A 19,550-nucleotide genomic window follows, 5' to 3' on the forward strand; every position below is an offset into this window, starting at 1 on the left:
AGCACAGCTATTGAAATAAGTGTTGTCGCAGGTGTAAACAAAGATACTGTAAAACGTGAGACACGCTATCAAACATCAGGAGAAATAATGGAAAAATCCAGCAGTAAGTGATAGTATACAAATAATGAATGTTTATGAGTGCAATGGTACAAATAATGGCACGAGGTGAATGATGAAAGGTTATATCAACGAGGCAAAGCTGAGTTGATATAACCTTTCATCATTCACCAAGTGCCATTATTTGTACCATTACACGAATACAAAACATTCATTATTTGTTTTATATAACATCTAAATAACAAACAAAAATGTTTCAAAAAGTACTATTTAACGATCGTTGAATAGTGCGTACTATTGCACGCCATGTGACCCACATTCGTCCAATCAAATGACAGGAATTTATATAGGTGTTATATAAATCTAATTATATAACACCTATATAAATTCCTGTCATTTGATTGGACGAATGTGGGTCACATGGCGTGCAATAGTACGCACTATTCAACGATCGTTAAATAGTACTTTTTGAAACATTTTTGTTTGTTATTTAGATGTTATATAAAACAAATAATGAATGTTTTGTATTCGTGTAATGGTACAAATAATGGCACTTGGTGAATGATGAAAGGTTATATCAACTCGGCTTTGCCTCGTTGATATAACCTTTCATCATTCACCTCATGCCATTATTTGTACCATTGCACTCATAAACATTCATTATTTGTATAATAATGCACGACATGTGACTCCTAATTAACCAATCAAATGAGACAAGCTATTGCTTCTAGTGCAGGCCCCAGTTATTATTGTCAAATAACTGAATAAATGTGTATGAATGAATGAATTGGTTATTCCATTGTGTATCCTACTAAAAAAAAAAATTTTGTGGAGAGAGTCAAGTTGCAAATTTTTATGTTTAGATGATTTTTTTGACATTATATTGCATTTGAAAAACATTGCAGCTCTTTTACTTCCTTTAATTGTATGGCCATATCGAGATGAAAATAACTATGATAATGTGACATTGTAGCCACTGTCAATGACAACATTATTTAGCTATATGTAGTATTGTAGTACATAAAAAAAATTATTCGTATCTTCTAGGCTAAAGGGACCATAACAAAAATTATGTTGAGCGCATGAGGCAAAAAAAAAAGGAGATAAACAGTGTATGCAATAAGTGTACTTTTGAATTAAAAAAACTCTATTACCGAAATCAATTAAGTTTAAGAGCAACACGTACCTCATGCATGGCAAAGAACGTGGAGCTGCCTAACGTTGCACGTATTGCCTTAAGTGTTGACACATACTTCTCAGCTGTCGTTGGATCCTTATCTACAAACGACGTGAAGTGCTCTTGGATCTCTTGCCTTTCTTTCGTTGTTTTGAAATTACGGCTTGACGTTCCATCGGCTTTCTACATTTGTATAAATAAAGTAATTATGTCAAAGAGTTCAACCACAAATGATTGTTTAAAACGTTAATTTCATTTTGCAGATGTCTCCAACAAATTTACAAAATTCAACTAGTTGATTCTGGTAGTGCATCAGGGTTTCTATACAATGTATCAATGGAAACAATTATTGTATCTTGTCGGCTCAGCTCAGTTTAGGGATCATGTCAAATTATTCTATAACAGTCAGTTACTGTAGTAACTGCATTTTATTTAATCTTTTACCAGTTTATGGCATTATTTAGAAAGCTATTTACACACACGGTGTTATTGCAGTGATTGCCTTATAAGATAATGATAACTTTATTTCGTCCACAAAACAAGTGGAAACAAACTTAAATCATACATTATTGCAATAACTGCAGAATAATTTTGACATATCAGCTCAGCTGACACTTTTTCTGTGCATACCTTAACACCCTCAATTCTAAATCCTAGGCTAGCAGAAGAGCTGACATTCTCTCTCCACTGCATGTAGCGTGGCTTAATTATAGCCTGCTGGGCTCTTTCTTCATCAGTTGGTTCATCCGGGTCGATTTCAATCATCTTTTGATACATATCCTACGCAAACAAATATAAAACAATTCTATCTGTTAATTGTTTGTCTTATATTATCTATTTGTTAAACAATTTTTTTCCTACACTACACAGTATAAAAATGAATTTTAAAAATGAATTGTACTGGGATGATTTTCAACAACTGCCAAAGGGATAGGGGGTTGGGAAGTGTGTTGGTAGACGGTGGTAACTGCCATGGAAGTATCTCTCCAAGTAATTTATGTACCACATACTCGCAAATAACAATGGTTGGTTATTATGTGGTGTATATATAACAAATATTGACTGGAGGTTTAATCAGTATTGGGTCATGTCAAGTAGCAAGTGGGTGTATTGCCAAATATAGCAGGTCTGTCCTTAACCTGCAGTACAATGATCCTTATTTTGAAAATGATTTAAAAGTGGTAAAGTAGGAACCATCCTTTTGGATACCCCTAACTATTCAGTGGACACCATATTATGGGAAAATGTTCATACATAATATATAACATATCAAAATATCGAACATACTGTAGGAAGTCTATTCAATTTTTTTTTCTATGAATGTTGGCTTGTAAGGAAATAGAAAGGCATTTACTACAATGAGTGGGCTGGGTGGGTGGAGTTCACATGGTGTCAGCAACGGTTCATCTATTGTTAATATTACTATACAATGGGTACTGTTGATAAAAAAAATGTGTAGAAAAATTAAAAGTCATCATCCTCCAAAATCTGCTGTGGTGGATGGAAATAGAATAAAAAGAACTAGTCACACTAGGAAATTTTTAGTTTGCAATTGTGTAGAAAAATTGAAAAGTCATCCTCCAATAAAGCATTAAAAGTTTAGAAAATAATTAGTTTGCAAAACATAACAAGTAATATGGTAGACAGAGCTAGAACACATGTTTTTTTTAACATGCTAGTCCAATTCCCTCACCATTATATCTTTTGTATCAATATCATAAAATATAAATCAAGATCTAATCATCGGTACACATATGGATAACTTCTACAATGTGTGACTCCTGCAAGGGGCTGAATCTGTACGATCTTTTAAACCATTATTAATTTATATTACATAGCCTATGTAAATACGTGAACGCGATTGGTTGAAACTGTGTCACATGACTACCGCTGCGAGGATCGTAAATCGTATATATCCTCGAGAACGATGATATTGACGGAGTAATTTTCGCGTAATTATCGTTTCCCCTGTTATTAATCATACAAATTCTCGAGTTCGATGATATTGACTGTGTAATTTTCGTGTGTAACACTCGCGTTTGCCGATAAATAAACAAAAGTCATCTACTGGATCTTGAACTCAGGATGGAATTGTCACTCCATCACAAGACAACGCTTCAACCGTACTTCACGGAACTTGCTTGAAGAAATTAATCTTTTAAACTATTTAAGCTATATGCATACGCCCTCATTTGTTATTAGTCCTCCCTAAATGTGATGAAACACCGTTTGTGATTGGTCAATACTCACGGTAGTAACCTAGTACGCGCTGAACATCCGGCGATTCGGCTCCTCAAAGAGAAGAAGACGAATTGTTTATTCGGCCTACCTGATTATAATATTATTAAATATTATTAATAGGCTTATTGATGGAAATTCTTCTGTTAATTTAAACGACCTAGGCCTAAGTGAATATTTTATTGCCAAGGAATCATTAATTATCTGTATATTATTCTTCGCAAGGTAAGGTGTCTAGGCAGGCTTGTTTACATACAATACAAATACTATAGGAGGCCTAGCCTAGCTTCACCCAACCCAGCAGACTTGTTCTTGGCTATATAATATAACAGATATCGCCTTTTATATCGGTAAAATATAAGATTTGACATCCCCTCGGGATAATATTATGTTCTCGGGGAAATGCCGCTTCGGGATATATATATTCCCTAGAACATAATATCATTCCCTCAGGGATGTCAAATCTTATATTTCACCTCTAAGCAGGCAATATCTGTATAATTACCTTTCTGAGTTTTGGTTTCTCTCTAGCTTTCCTTAGTTCTTCTTCTATATATGTACGTGTTCCAATCTTACAATCCATCACGCAAGGGTTCTCAAACTCCAACAGTAAGTCTTGCATTTGTATGTATTCTGACATACCAAATGTAAGGTCAAAACAGGTTTTTACTAAATATTTATGTTAGGCAAGCCAAGGTTTTTGAGCACTGTAATTTCCATTATTTTTTGGACAATAAATTAATCTGTATCTGTATCTGTATAAATGAATATATAATTATATGTATTTTTTATATTGTAACTATTTTTATTCTATACATGTACAAAATCACAGGTTTTAATGTTTTTGTAATACTTAATAGAATCGTAACTTTAAATTAAATTAAATTAAATTAAATTTTATATCGCCAAGAGAGTATGAAATAAAATAAAAGCCAGAATTAAAGATATTCCTATTCTGAGTATCAGTCCAGATCTACAGTATACAAAGACCCAGGATCCAGGGCACCAAACAGACGCATCAGCATCATGGGGTTATTTTAGATAATGTTACTATAGTAAACACATCAGTATCTGTAAACATTACAGCCTTGGGTTCAATAAAATGAAATTTGAGATGCAAGGAGTCCTCTTGAATCATGTATTTATATTGCTGTAGAAACTGTAAAAGTAAATGCATCCATTTTACATTTAATACTAAAAATGACACAAAAAGGATTTTTTTCCTGTATAAAAAATAATGTTTGACTATGCCCACTGTAATTTTTTAATGATTTTAAAAAATGTTTTCTATTTATCATAGAGACAGTAGAGAGCGTTAGTATATTTATCATAGAGACAGTAGAGAGCGTTAGTATATTTATCATAGAGACAGTAGAGAGCGTTAGTATATTTATCATAGAGACAGTAGAGAGCGTTAGTATATTTATCATAGAGACAGTAGAGAGCGTTAGTATATTTGTTATACCCATTTTCGCTACTGTACACATATCAATACAAAAGGGATATCCAATTGAATAAAAAATGTTTAGTTTTACACTACATTTGAGGTTGAGGATTTGGGGGTTACCGACTCAGTAGCGGGTATCTAGTACCTATTATGCTTATTTGACAAAAGGATACTTTCTCCATTTTTTTCAGCCTCTCCTTTATATTTTGGGATGTATGGTCGTAAAACATCGTCCATCAACGCTTGAAGCGCCTCCTGCTCACGTTCGCAGTATTTCTTGAGAATGTCCCCATCTTCAGCACATTCAAAATTACCTAAAATTTAAAACAATATAGTGGACATTTGAACATCATTCATCACCCACATAAACCCACAGACATCCTGTTCATCTTGTGTTCAAATGTGTATGGTCTATAAACATTACACCCGATAGAGAGTCACCTTATAATCACTACAAAAGTATGATCACCAACTGTATATGTAAAACAAACACAATATGGGACTATTGCTATTTTTTTCATTACAAATGTGAAAAATAAGACGATTCTAATATTTTATACAGAACGCTATAAACTGTCCTAACTACTAATACTTATCTGAGGATGGCATTCCACCTGGAGTGCATGCAGAGTGATAACTTATTTTATTTAGACTATAACGTCAGAACTGTTGTAATAATACAAAGTAAGTTGCATTACAATGTGCTATCACTGTGTGAATGGTGATTTTTACCTTTATGGCCTGCTAGTTGCACCCATGGATAACGACGTTTATAAGACTGGACGAACGGAGACCAATGAACAAGTGTTCTTATCTTCTTCCATTGCATCAACTAAAAGAAAAATTAAACATTGAAAATTAAGTATGGAACAAGCAGTAGCACAGAATAAGTAAACTTGAATCTGATCATATAATATACTGTAGTGAAAATTATTATTATTGTCAGTATGATATGCACAAACAAGTATAAAACAAAATAAATCAGATGAAACAAATTGTATTCTCTCTACTATTAAAAAAAAATAATTTAATTTTGGTAGAATGATTACAACATCATAGAAAATAAATTAACATTAAAAGTAAGTGTAAATAATAAGGTGACCAGAAAAATTAAACTTACACGAAGAACAAAACTGGAAACTTCTACTGAAACATATCGTGGTGAGCACAATTTCATAATAACAAGACAGAAAATAACCAGATGTAAGTAGAGCCAATCAAGGGATAAATCCAGTAAACCACACATATTGGTATATCACAAAAAAAACAAAATCTCTGTTGTAAGGGGATCAATATTAAAATTTAAGTTTACTGCCATACCAAACTGTGCAACTCCACCTGACAATACATTATCTAGTAATGAAAGTTAAGACAAGAAGAAACCAAGACATACTAGCTGTTGGAAAAACACATATCTTTATCTCTATATTTAGAAAATTATTATGAAATCAGAATAACATCTAGTCAGTAGTTATAACAATTTACAGTTAAAGGAGAATTCCTGGTTTGAAATGTCTACAGAGTTCATTTAGCAGTGATTGCATCACAAACCTGGTAATGATACATCAGCAACAAGAACTGTTTATGAAGAACCAACAAACTCAGGTAAATTGAAAAATTAAACTAAAGTAAAATTATAAGACAGTAATAAGTAAAATATTAGCAAAATAAACAACAATGTAAAATGTGTTGGAATAACCTGTGTCTTGCAGCCTAATTGAGATGAATTAAATGTGTTGGAATAACCTGTGTCTTGCAGCCTAATTGAGATGAATTACGCATAGGTCTGAAAGACACAGGATACAATAACCTTTTTCTCCCCAAGGGCCCATTTTTGTCGAATTCTGCCACCAAAGGGCACTTCATTGGTCTGTCCACAACAACAGGGGCTGAATGGACCTGTAAACTGGGGTACAGTAAACTCCACAGACTTGACAGAATCTCCCTTTAAATCAAGATATTCTTCTAGAGCATACAATGACGCAAATGTACACTGTTCATAACAACAAGTTAAAGAATTATCTAATGAAAGGAAAAACATTCCAAAATTAGAGAATGTTTTAATGTTGAGAAAACAAATCAAATTACATAATATGGCAGTGACTGTATATTACTTTAAACTACTATAGTGTCAAATATTGAAACGAAGAAGACTCACTGAGATGGAAACACACTAATTCTCAAGAATGTGACTCTTGAAAATGATAAAAAAAAATAGATAAAAAATGTCCAATTCTCAAAATGTGTTATTTCTTCTTTTACTTGGAGTTGTATTCGTTTTTATTATAATGTTTTTTTACTTCATCACTAAATTCTTAAGCATGTATGTTACCTTTACACTCTGACCTCTATTTGACATTTAATTTGGATTTAATAGTCAGAAGAAATTAATAGTAAAATGAAAACATATTTTTCAACCACAAAGAATTATAAATAGAACTAAACTTTAGCACAGATTACTGTAAACAGGAGGTGGGTAGACTTGAATGATGTACAGGCGCTCATAAATCATATTCAAATATTCATACCAGTAAAATTGTAGTCCTTAAACATTTTTGAAAGTTTTAGATTTATTGAAATTGAAATTTACCTTATTTTACAGTAAAATAATAGGAAAAATTAGAAGAAAATGCTGTAATTTCAAAAATGGCAGTTACTATGGAAATATTTTGCTTTGTTTTGAGAGGGGATTGCTAATCCCACAAACTTATTTCAACATATCAGTCTGTTCTCTTTAAAATAATAACAATGTTTAAAAATGAACTTTCACTGCAAATCTATTTTTAATTATCATTGACATGACATCCCTAAATCAACTTCTCTGATGAAAAATATTAACACCATAAAAAAAAGTAAATAGAGAGAGCAGGTCAAGTGTATTAAAATGTGCTGAGTTTCAAACAGTGCACAGATTGTATTCAATAACAGGCAATGAACCGTGTTAAAGTACTATAGCAATATGCACTGAATAATCTATCAGTACCGCCTACACATTACACCCACCTTTCAAAGACCTGATTTACTTTTGATTCTCACTGAAATTAGCCTAGTACCCTTTCGCATTCATCCAAAAACACGCACCATAAAACTCTGGAGTTACCCGCACCATGAAACTTTGGAATTCACCCGCACCATGAAACTCTGGAGTTTACCCGCACCATGAAACTCTGGAGTTTACCAGCACCACATGAGCCACACACCAGTGTTTTGCTAGGCCATGTTAAAGGGGATTAATAAGCCATACTTTAATACACAAACAGTTTTACACTAAATAGTACTTTGATAATACAGAAAAGCACTTCCTCTGAGAAACTACAGGGGACACTTTCATATGAAATAAATGAGGGGCAATATGTAAAACAACCAACCCCTAATCAGGGGACACACCAGTTATGCAATTTATGTGGTTCTTGATATACTAACAGAGACATAGCAGTAATTTAGAGGAGTCATTGCCCTGTTCACTTTCAGTGTCATCTATGTTACTCTCTAACATAAAACTTGAAAATGTAAAAACCATTTCAAAATAATACAAGATATAAAATGGAAAAACATTCTTTAATACAGTTTATTTAAAATAAGAACAAAATAAAATCAAATTTATGGTGAAAGTAATAATACAGTTAGTGTGCTCTACTACTAAATTTTGATTAATTCAGAATTTTGATTAATTCAGAATTTATTTTGTTTAAATCAACTGTACTGTATATGGTAATTCTTACAACAAAAACACAATGCTTTACAATACTAAATCTAAAGTAAACAACATTAATACATCAGAAACGTATCCCTGCGGGTAAATTAATATCCTAGCGATTCTATCAAACGTCAATTTATCATCATAACTAATAATATACAGTAACAACCTGTCCATGTATGAATTCACTTCTAGGATAATTTGATTAGCTCACCGAGAATATCAAAAAACATTGTCAATTTTGAATAAACAAACACAATATAATTATACACACAATGTAAAATTGATTGAATGCATTTTTGATAGAGCAACAAAAGGGGTAATAATGATAATAATACTGTAGATCTGATGATTGAAGAAGTTTTGAGAATCTAAAAACACCTTGAATTTGTCTGTGCAGATAATGTTGAAAAGATCATGCACGTCACTTGTGGAATTATGTTCTCCTTAAATTAAATGTTTGTATTGTTATAATATTGATATGACAGCTGTAGAATATCATAATTTCAATTGATACATCCAGGTATACTGCATGTTTTATTGTATATTATGTGGTTGTTTTTTTTAATACTGAAATACTTGATTTGTCCATTATCATCATCATCATCATAAAATAACAACAATTTTTCTTGAATATGATGACAAACACATTAACAACAAAAATTATATAAAAAGTTCAAGAAGGCTCAAATTGTTCTGCATTTTCGATCCCTACACTTTTTAATAATGTTAAAGTGCTCTAATGTGCACTATATGATAGGAATAAACAGCTTTACGTCTCATCCGAAGGACTAGGCAACGAGTAAAGCATCTTTCCTATTAGGATGCATTCAGCATGGTACAGATAGGCTCAAACCCATGCCTATCACATCCTAGTCCGATATTATAATTACACCAAACTCTTCGGTATATACAGCACCTGTGGCGATTCCAGACGGTCTCCCATCTAGAACACAACAAGGACCAAAGTTGCTTAACTTTGGTGATCTGACGATAACCGATGTTTCAATGCAGTTACCTACTACTATTAACATATGTTACCCACTATGTTACCTACTCCAAATTTTGAGCAGTTATTGTCAATGAAATTTTAAAATCAAAATATTGCTAGGATGCCATTTGGTATAATATTCAGACAGGTGTTTGAAGAGGCCTATTAAACTTGTTTGTTTGCTGTCAATCATCAGATATAATAATAAAAACTTTTTTTTTTAAATACCATAATCAAATTTGTACAATAAAATTGTGAATCAATTTTTACTAAAGAACCATTAAAGACCCCTTCCCTGCAATTTTGGACGTTTTTTGGAAAATAATACATATATCACTTTAAAAACATTAAACCATGTCATTCCTTGTCTTAAATATACGTATTATAGTAAATTATGATAAAAAGTGAGAAACAATGCACTACCTAAGTAGCTCGCGGCGATCGACCTCTCGTGGACGGTCTTAGGCCTAGCCTAGCTAGTTAGTTTTGTAGGCCTAGCTGGTAAACATCGGTAACGTACGAACATCGTACGCTATATACCTACCCTGACGTTGTATAGTTGCTGCATTAATTGTCTTTCTATTTTTGCCAGACTCCGTTGATACAAATTGGGGAAAACCCGGTATTTTCGCTGAAAAGTTAGGAGTCTTCCATTTGTTTTGGCCTCACGATCGATCGAAAAGTGGGCGAATTACAGGTGAAAAACAAAAATATCAATCCGCGCGCAATGCATTTTGGGATTTATAGCGGGCCGCTATAATTATTATTAGAATCGACTTATTTTTCACATTTTTAACTGTTTAAAGACAAAAAAAGTTATCGCAATAGGACCTTATAGTATTATTTTTACATTAAATATAGTTTGTGATCTTAAATTAGATCTAAAAAACGTAGGGAAGGGGGCTTTAACATTTTCCCAGGTTCTTATCAGTTTCCAGAATGTTCTTTTTTCTGCTTTTATTTTATATTTGTAAAATGTGTACATTGTAGTGTATGTTTGAGTGAAGTATTAAATACACAACAAAATAATAGTATTTTTGGTTTTTTATTGTTCAGTGCATTTATAGTTTAATGATTGATCTCAATCCATGTAAACCCTAAAAAAAATAGTGACTGGATTAAAACTGTGGACAATACACCTTTAAGATTTCTGCTTCATTTTTGTAATATATACTGTTTTTGAATCTATGGATATATTATAAGTGCGAAATAACGAGAAATGAAATTGGTCAGACAATTATAATATTTTCCTGCTTTTGTTACATAGGGAAAAAGATGAGTGTCAGTTTCCAGACTGATCAAATAAAACGGTTAATTTATTTGGAGTTACCCTTGATATGCTACAGTGTTGTATCATGATGAGTACTACTGTATCTCGTCTGCTACGCCCCTACGACCACCTAGGTCATGGGACAACGAAAGAACCCGTGTTTTATTATATTTTTGGTCAAAAAATGACATTTAAAAGAGAAATGGGAAGAAGGAATAAAAATGAGTTGGTAGCCTACCGGCGTCCTCTCCTCCAGCAAACAGTCATCACACAAGCATTCTCCTTCTGAGCTATCTTCATCTGAACATGTTTGTTCAACTTCCATCCTGTCTGAATTTGGTACGTCTTTCATGTTTTACACAACTTAGTCAAACTACAGTATGGCAGATTGTGAAGTGAAACTCCCGGTAAATTCAGAAAAGCAATCAATATTGCATTAAAAGTTAAAACTCTTCAATTTATTTTAAGAACTTCCAAGGCGTTTAAAAACATCATTTACAGCTAAAAATAGTATCATCATTTTAACAAGTTATTTTATTGGTAAAATGTTGCAATACATCGAGCGTACACACATAAAATTATAATTAAAGTCCTTTAAACACAAGATTCTCTCCAAAATTCTAAAACAGTTGTTTTGCAAACGATAATATTTTCAACTTTTATCAACTCTGCATATCATTTTATGAAGTATAAAATAATAAGATGGTTTTTAAAACAAGTTTGGTATTGTCAGGTCAGATGATAAGAATCGTGCAAGAAATCAAAAGTCCAAACATATAAAATCAATTTCTCTAGGAAATCTCTTCAAAATCAAGTTCTAAGTGTTTTTTTGTAAAATACCTGTACTATTTTATGTCGGATCACTTTATCAGGCCAGCTTCCTGAATATACAATACTTCCTTTCGCTAGTCCGTGTTAAACTTCAAACAACGGAAAAACTAAAACAAACCTACATCCACAAACCTTCAAATAATAGAGTATTCTTTCAATTTGACAACACGGTTTCAGTTCTTGTTGCTTGTTTCAAAATACCAAAAAGAAAACCTGCTATCCATACAGTAGTTTTGTTTATATTAAAGTTTAAATTACTTGATATATTAATTTGAAAGTGTTGTGAAACAACTATGTACACATAATATTACTCAATGAGTACATCAAGGAGGATGTCATAAATAGCAGTATGGCTCAGAATATCAATGTTGTAGGTAGTTTAATAAACAACTTTAACCACTTTTCAGTTTCTATATGCCGTTTCTAACACTGTTGAAATGCCACTGAAAGTGTAACACAATTCCATTCAGGAAATTAAGTATAGTGAATATCAACCAAGACTATCAATTACTTTACAGACAATATTTATGATTATCAGTACGACGACGGCCAATGGTAAGATTGAATGAAACAATGTTCTACAGCTCAGGCTATTAAAGACAGACTGCTGATCACTGATGGAAAGATGTTTAAAGTATATTAACTCCGCCTCCTGGCATCCAAGATGAACACACGATCATAATGCTAATTTACTTCCAATAGCAAATTAAGTACATCAAACAGAATGCTGCTTTTTTAGTGCATAATAAACTGCTTTCGACAGGAGGAAATCAACGTTTATTATATCGACTTCATCACTGTCAAGAACGCATAAAATATAGATTGTAGTACTGCACAACTATAATAATACCTGTTGAGCTTATAACCAAATCAATAAATAGCCTGCAGTTTGCTTACATCTAAGCTTAGTAAATAAGGTTTCAAGTCAACAGTGTCAGTACCAGCAGGCAGTTTCAACTTACACTGCGACCTTCCTACTGTTTATGTACAGCTTAGGGTTGCCTTGTTATTTTTTTAAGCACAGTGCTGAGTATACCTAACCAAGCGTAACAACAACCCACGCTTTGTTGGTAGAGGTCAAAGGATATTGTAAGTCTGGATAAAAACTGAACATATTGTGCTTTTAAATGTCACTGGGTTAAAATCAATTTTACTTTACAGTGCGGAAATTAAAACATACCATTACCCAAATTCTAAAAGCGTTTACAATATTTTAAAATATAATCGATGATTTCGACTTCAATGTTGAACGTTTTGCTATTGTTTTTGTTTTGTAGGTTTGCCAGTTGCATGCAAATTGAATGCAATAACAAAATTACAACCGTCTATTGTAATTTATCAAACAATAGCTGAAATAAACTGTAAAATCATGGTAAAATAAATGCGCAAAAACTATTACAAATTTAATTCGGTGAAGAATTCACATTGAATAAACACGGCTATAAATAGGTACACAATAGAAAAGAATGAATTTATTTTAAAAATACCTGGATGACTATGACATACATGCAGCCATAGTGCAGTGCCTACCATGAACAACAGGGGCTGTTACAGTTTGATTACAGGACCCCTCCTGGATAACTATGACATACAGGCAGCAGCCATAGTGCAGTGCCTACCATGAAAAACAGGGGCTGTTACAGTTTGATTACAGGACCCCTCCTGGATGACAATGACATACAGGCAGCAGCCATAGTGCAGTGCCTACCATGAAAAACAGGGGCTGTTACAGTTTGATTACAGGACCCCTCCTGGATGACTATGACATACAGGCAGCCATAGTGCAGTGCCTACCATGAACAACAGGGGCTGTTACAGTTTGATTACAGGACCCCTCCTGGATGACTATGACATACAGGCAGCCATAGTGCAGTGCCTACCATGAACAACAGGGGCTGTTACAGTTTGATTACAGGACCCCTCTCGACTCATCTACTGTATTCATCATACAATTACAATATCAATCATCAACATACTCCCGCCTTTTATCAAACTTTCACCCACTTTTGATTCATTTAAAATTAATTTTAAAAACTCATTTATTTATAGCAACTTTCAGGAGACAATGCACTTTTGATTAGATAATTTTCTTTGATTTGGTACTATATAAATGTTTATTATCATCACTGGTAAGCTATATTAAATATTATTACCGATAAATCCAAATATTAAATTACAATTAATGGAGATACAGTATATTAAATTTAAAGATGTATTGTCCCTTGAAACACAAAAAATGAAGGTCAAAATATTCTAAATTTAAATTGGCCATATCAAAGTAATATTAAAGTTATTCACTTTAAGTCGAAAATTCGAGCCAAAAACAACAAGCTTACATAATTGACAGGTAAATAAATTTGATTACATTTCGTCTGATAAATCGTCGCGAGCGAAAGTAAACAAAGATTTCAAACCACGAGTATGCATTATGCATGATGCTAATTAGGATTGTTTACAACTTGTCACGGTTGAGAAGGTGTTTTCACACAGATCGCGAAGAAATGTTATGATTATGCATACAGATGAGCCAAACAAGCGCGTTGCATTATGAGATATGTTTTGATCGAAAACTTTGACTGGAAGTCACAGTTATTTTTTGAGCAAAAAAATGTCTGTATTTCAGTTCAATGGGTTGTTTTTTGACTCATTTTTGGTGAAAGTTAATAACTATTATGATACTTCAAAGTGACCCACTTTTATTTTAAATCTTTTTTTAAAATTTTTTTGGAATTAGTAAAAGGGACAATACATCTTTAACCAATCAATCAAAATTTGTTTGGGTTTTTTTTTTGGTGGGGAGGAGGGTGAAGTGTGCAGTACTTGTAGGTGACGTGTGCAGTACTTGTAGGTGACGTGTGCAGTACTTGTAGGTGACGTGTGCAGTACTTGTAGGTGACGTGTAGAACTTAGTAGACACAGAATAATTTTTCAGTACTGTAAAATCTATATTCTGTAAGTGCGCCCTCTTTAGTACATAAACTAATCTTGAATGGCTTTACTGGTCATAGAGGGCTCACTACTAGTATGAATCAACGTCACACAATAAGTGTGTTGTTGAGTGGATGAATCACCAACATATTTCCATGACAACGTTTTAAATGGCACTACATTTAAGAGTCTTGGGTTTAATGTGCAATATTAAATGTGATTACATTAATTACATTCGCATTATGAGCAACATTATTTTCATGGTAAATTAGTCCTACTGTATAGTAGGTCTACTATTATCAATGGTTCATTATTACCATTTTTAATAAATTTACAGAAAAAATGTGCATTAATTAATGAATCAGGATACCACAAATAGGTATTATACAAGCATGTTTCGGCAATAAAGACTAATCAACTTCACTTTTGAACACTTTTAATAAACAAACCAAAATAAGGTTTGTACTGGAGGTGGTGTACTGCAACAACAACAACACACGAGGGCGTGCGAGTGTGATGGCGCAACGGCCCCTTCCTTCCACCTTTCTTTCATAAATTGAAAAAATAAAAAACACAATAAAAGCAAAATAAAATAATGTACACAAGTGGCAGGAATATAGAAATAAAAGTACAATGGTATACAGTATTGGGCAATCTGAGTTGCTAGTGTCATAGGCCGCATATCAATAAAACAAAGTGATGCTTGAATGAGATTGGTTGTGGCAGGGAGTTGGTTGTGGCACCAATGTCTAGTGTCGCCTTCACTGGGAAATGATGATAGGATGTGTTCAGAGATGGTGCTTGAATAACATTGACTCGGCTGGCTGAAGCTGGTTTGTCGAATAGGTCGGTGGGCAGATCATGTTGTGGACCTGGAATGAGGTCTTCGATACAGAGTTCTTCGTCAGGGAGTGTTGTATAGTCATTTTCTGCGTGTACGAAATGTGAATTGCCGAGACTATTTCTATCAGCTGCTGGAAGAAATCTGCACTGACTTGCTGAGTGTGAAGTGTGTGGTCGTTGAGAAGATTGGCACATAATGCACGATTTACTAAAGGCTTGGAATAGGAGCCATTTGTTTGGAGAAATTGTTATACTGTGGCCAGTGTGCTTTGTTGAAAATAGCTGTGGGACATGCTTTGGAGTCGGCCTGAGGTTTTGTGGCTGGTAGCGTTGTGATGTTTGGGAGATCCAAGTTGTGCGCTCCCAAAGACTGGAAACCAAAATGCTGGCAAATTCTTTGCCAAATATCGGAAAGAATGTCGATCGCTTTATAATAGTATTCCTAGATATAACTGGGCAAAAGTTGGCGATTTGGCTCAACATATATTCCAGTTGAATATTTTTTTGGTGCGAGGTTTTTCTCGATGTGGCTGAGACAGTGTCCTCATCGTCAAGTATTCCCCTTGTGGGGTTTCCTGCGGTTTTCATTTTCCAAGTGAATGCGTCAGCAAGGAATGGTGAAAGATTGGAGTCAAGAGAAAAAATATATAATAAATTCTGTCGCCAGTTTTCAAAGGAGTAGACTGTTTCATTTTTGGTAAGTTGCCATTGTTCTGGGGCTCTCGCAGTAGCCATGTTGTGAGCGGATGACGGTAATGTAACAAGGCTAGACTTTACTCGTCGGCTGAGGACAGAGGGCGATCGATTTATTAGATTATCTATGCGAGCTAGACTTCGGGATCGAGTCCGGTAGCCTAGAAAAATGTTCAGTGATTTGTAAAGGTATGAAAAGTCTCTGTCTTCTGTTTATTGAAGCTATTTCTCGGTAGTGGGTAATGCGCTGCCACCACGGCAATAAAGACTAATCAACTTCATGTAGATATGAACACTTTTAATAAACAAACCAAAATAATAAACTAAGCCTACTAGAACCAACTAACACATGAGGCGACCACGATGTCGATCGATAGGGCACAAGGTGGCGCACTGCAACAACAACACACGAGGGCATGTGTAGATTTTTCATATACCGTCTTAATTGAATACGACTTCTATTCTGTGTTCTTTTACAGTAATGTAAATAAATAAAGGTATCCTCTAGGGGTTACTAATACTTCAGTAGTATCTTGAACATTATTACATTATTTAAAAAAAAATCTGTTTAATTATACTAACTAATAATACAGTAATATTAAAAACATCACCATTTAATTACTGCCTGTTTATGCTGCCAAGCCGTCAAGGTTAACAAGATAATTCATATTCAACATAGCACATTAAAAAAAAATCAATTCTATGAAATAGTAGTAGTAGTCTATCACTGTAGAATATAGGATGATAGCTTACATAATAACAGTCTGTTTGTCAATGTATTGACATCATTCTGAGCAAGCAAAGTAATAGCCGATCTCAATGATAATCTCTAAGAAGATAATATGGTTGAGATTCAATGACATTTTTTTTATCCATTATCTGGTGGTTTTTTTTTAATGAAACCAAACGTCTTTTTAACGAAATGTTAACGATCTTTTCTTCTGTCTCTCTAAATTTGATGTTTTTTTACAGATGAAAAATGATTTAAAAAAAGTAATTGATAGTCATTGTGGTTATGACTTCAATACTTAAATTCAATCTTTATTTAAACATAGAATAGATTTGTTTTATATTTTCCTATTCAAATGTTTAAAAATAACTTATGAAATTCTCCCATTCAACTCATAAACATTAATTGTATAATAACACATCAACTGTACAGTACTGTGAATCTCAAAGGCTAACCTGACAAATTGCATCATGGTTACTGATAGGGGGAGCTGCTGTACAACTAGCATACTATTCCTAGCAACGGCTAACAGGCTAACCTGACAAATTGCACCATGGTTACTGATAGGGGGAGCTGCTGTACAACTAGCAAACTATTCCTAGCAACGGCTAACAGGCTAACCTGACAAATTGCACCATGGTTACTGATAGGGGGAGCTGCTGTACAACTAACAAACTATTCCTAGCAACGGCTAACAGGCTAACCTGACAAATTGCACCATGGTTACTGATAGGGGGAGCTGCTGTACAACTAGCAAACTATTCCTAGCAACGGCTAACAGGCTAACCTGACAAATTGCACCATGGTTACTGATAGGGGGAGCTGCTGTACAACTAGCATACTATTCCTAGCAACGGCTAACAGGCTAACCTGACAAATTGCACCATGGTTACTGATAGGGGGAGCTGCTGTACAACTAGCATACTATTCCTAGCAACAGCTAACACTAGTCATTGCAAGATGAAGATTTATTGACAAGTTGAAACGTCGCACACATACAGTACGTATTTATTATTTATCACTAGTTTGAAGTAAAACTGAATAGATAATCTACCGTACCTCATAATAATGTATGAGTTGAATATACAGTATTGGAGAAAAAAGCTAGATTATAAATAAATGTGAGCAAATGCTGCTTCAAAGGAGAACATGCTAATGTAATTAATGTTCCTACACAATGGCAAGAAGAAACATAATGAACTATGATCAATAAAAATTAATTAAAATATTCACAGGAAGTAAGCTCTTGTTATTATTACTGTTTAATAAATCATTCTCTTGGACTTTGGTTGAAACAAACACAATTCAATGAAATGTGAACAGGTTTATCAAAAGAAACATTTTTTTAAATCAAAAGAAAGAAAAATTCACAACAATCGTAAGAAAAAAAATCTATACAAGATTAAGACTAGTAGAGCCAGTAAACAACTAAAATTAGTATTACTTATTTATAACATGTTTTTATTTATAAATAAACATTAATTATTGATATTATTATTAACACATTAACATACAATTATGCAATCAAATGATTAATAGCATTTCTTGTATAAGTAACCAGTGATATTCACACATTAACATAAATAAAAGAGTCCTATGCTTCTTTGGTTGATATTTATTTGGTGTTGTAAGACTGTTAAAACTTGATATTTTGTTTGATGTTTTTATCTGTGTTTATTTTAATTGCTATTTCAGTATTTGTTGACTCATAAGCAAGAATTGGCTAGTCTTGTAAACAAGAGTGTGATTAATAAATGAAAAATAAATTTTAAAATATAAATAATACAATATGCAATCCTATGATTAATAGTAATTTCTTGCACGTAACTGGTACAGTCACGGTGGTTTGAACATAATATTATAAAATAATTTTCTTGGACTTTGGTTGAACCGGATTAAAAAATGTCAAAGAGTCATGATTTTCTAGTACATTCAATGATGACAAATTCACAAAAAATTCAAATTATTTATCTTTAAATGTGCTAAATCATTATTTCTCTCTCCTAAGAGTTTATAAAACCAAGCAATATTTATAGTAATAGAAATAGAAGAATTACATTTTTTGTATGCTTACGCATAAGCTTAAATAGGGAATGTTACAATAGATTGAGTTCATAAACTTGACTTGACAATAGTCACACTCACTTGATTATTAAAACAGAACTAATAAATAAAAGGAGAGGTCATAATGCCTTTACCCTAATCATCCCGGATATAATATACTTCTAAGTTTATAATGATTAACCATACTAAACCTCATTTAATAGTAAATACAAGATACGTGTGCAGTGTATGAATGCTGGAAGAACTGAACCAACAATAACAAAATAGGTTGTGTTCGGATGTAAACTCAATTACGCATGTATTTAAACCAAAAAATTACACTTGGGACTAACATCAGACGGACCACTTGGACGAGTAAATATTACAAAGTAAACACAAAAACGCTGTACGACCCAACAAGTCATACTTCATGCATGAGTGAACACAAATCAAAATTGTGCCGTTTGATTCAGGTTATAATATCCCACGTGCAGTACATTGATGCATCAATCATAACATTGTGTAATTGGTGTCCATCTGAATGGGCTTTTAATGTACCTCAAAATCTATGGATAAATATAAACGTCCAGGGCCCTTAATCCTTC

At 33.3% G+C, this 19,550-nt stretch overlaps 1 protein-coding gene across 1 annotated transcript in view; it reads right to left on the minus strand.

Annotated features, from left to right (window-relative positions):
• The window catches only part of LOC140060839 (uncharacterized), a 41,119-nt gene that overhangs the window by 4,286 nt on the left and 17,283 nt on the right, over positions 1-19,550 (minus strand). The window contains exons 3-7 of the mRNA XM_072107194.1: positions 5,652-5,751; positions 5,093-5,233; positions 3,978-4,105; positions 1,865-2,014; positions 1,244-1,417 (exon numbers count right to left, since the gene is read on the minus strand). Of these exons, the coding sequence (XP_071963295.1) occupies positions 1,244-1,417; positions 1,865-2,014; positions 3,978-4,105; positions 5,093-5,233; positions 5,652-5,751 (693 nt within the window). The remainder of the gene's footprint in view (positions 1-1,243; positions 1,418-1,864; positions 2,015-3,977; positions 4,106-5,092; positions 5,234-5,651; positions 5,752-19,550) is intronic.

The sequence above is a fragment of the Antedon mediterranea genome, chromosome 10 (genome assembly GCF_964355755.1).
Source record: "Antedon mediterranea chromosome 10, ecAntMedi1.1, whole genome shotgun sequence".
In the NCBI taxonomy this organism is placed as follows: Eukaryota; Metazoa; Echinodermata; class Crinoidea; order Comatulida; family Antedonidae; genus Antedon; species Antedon mediterranea.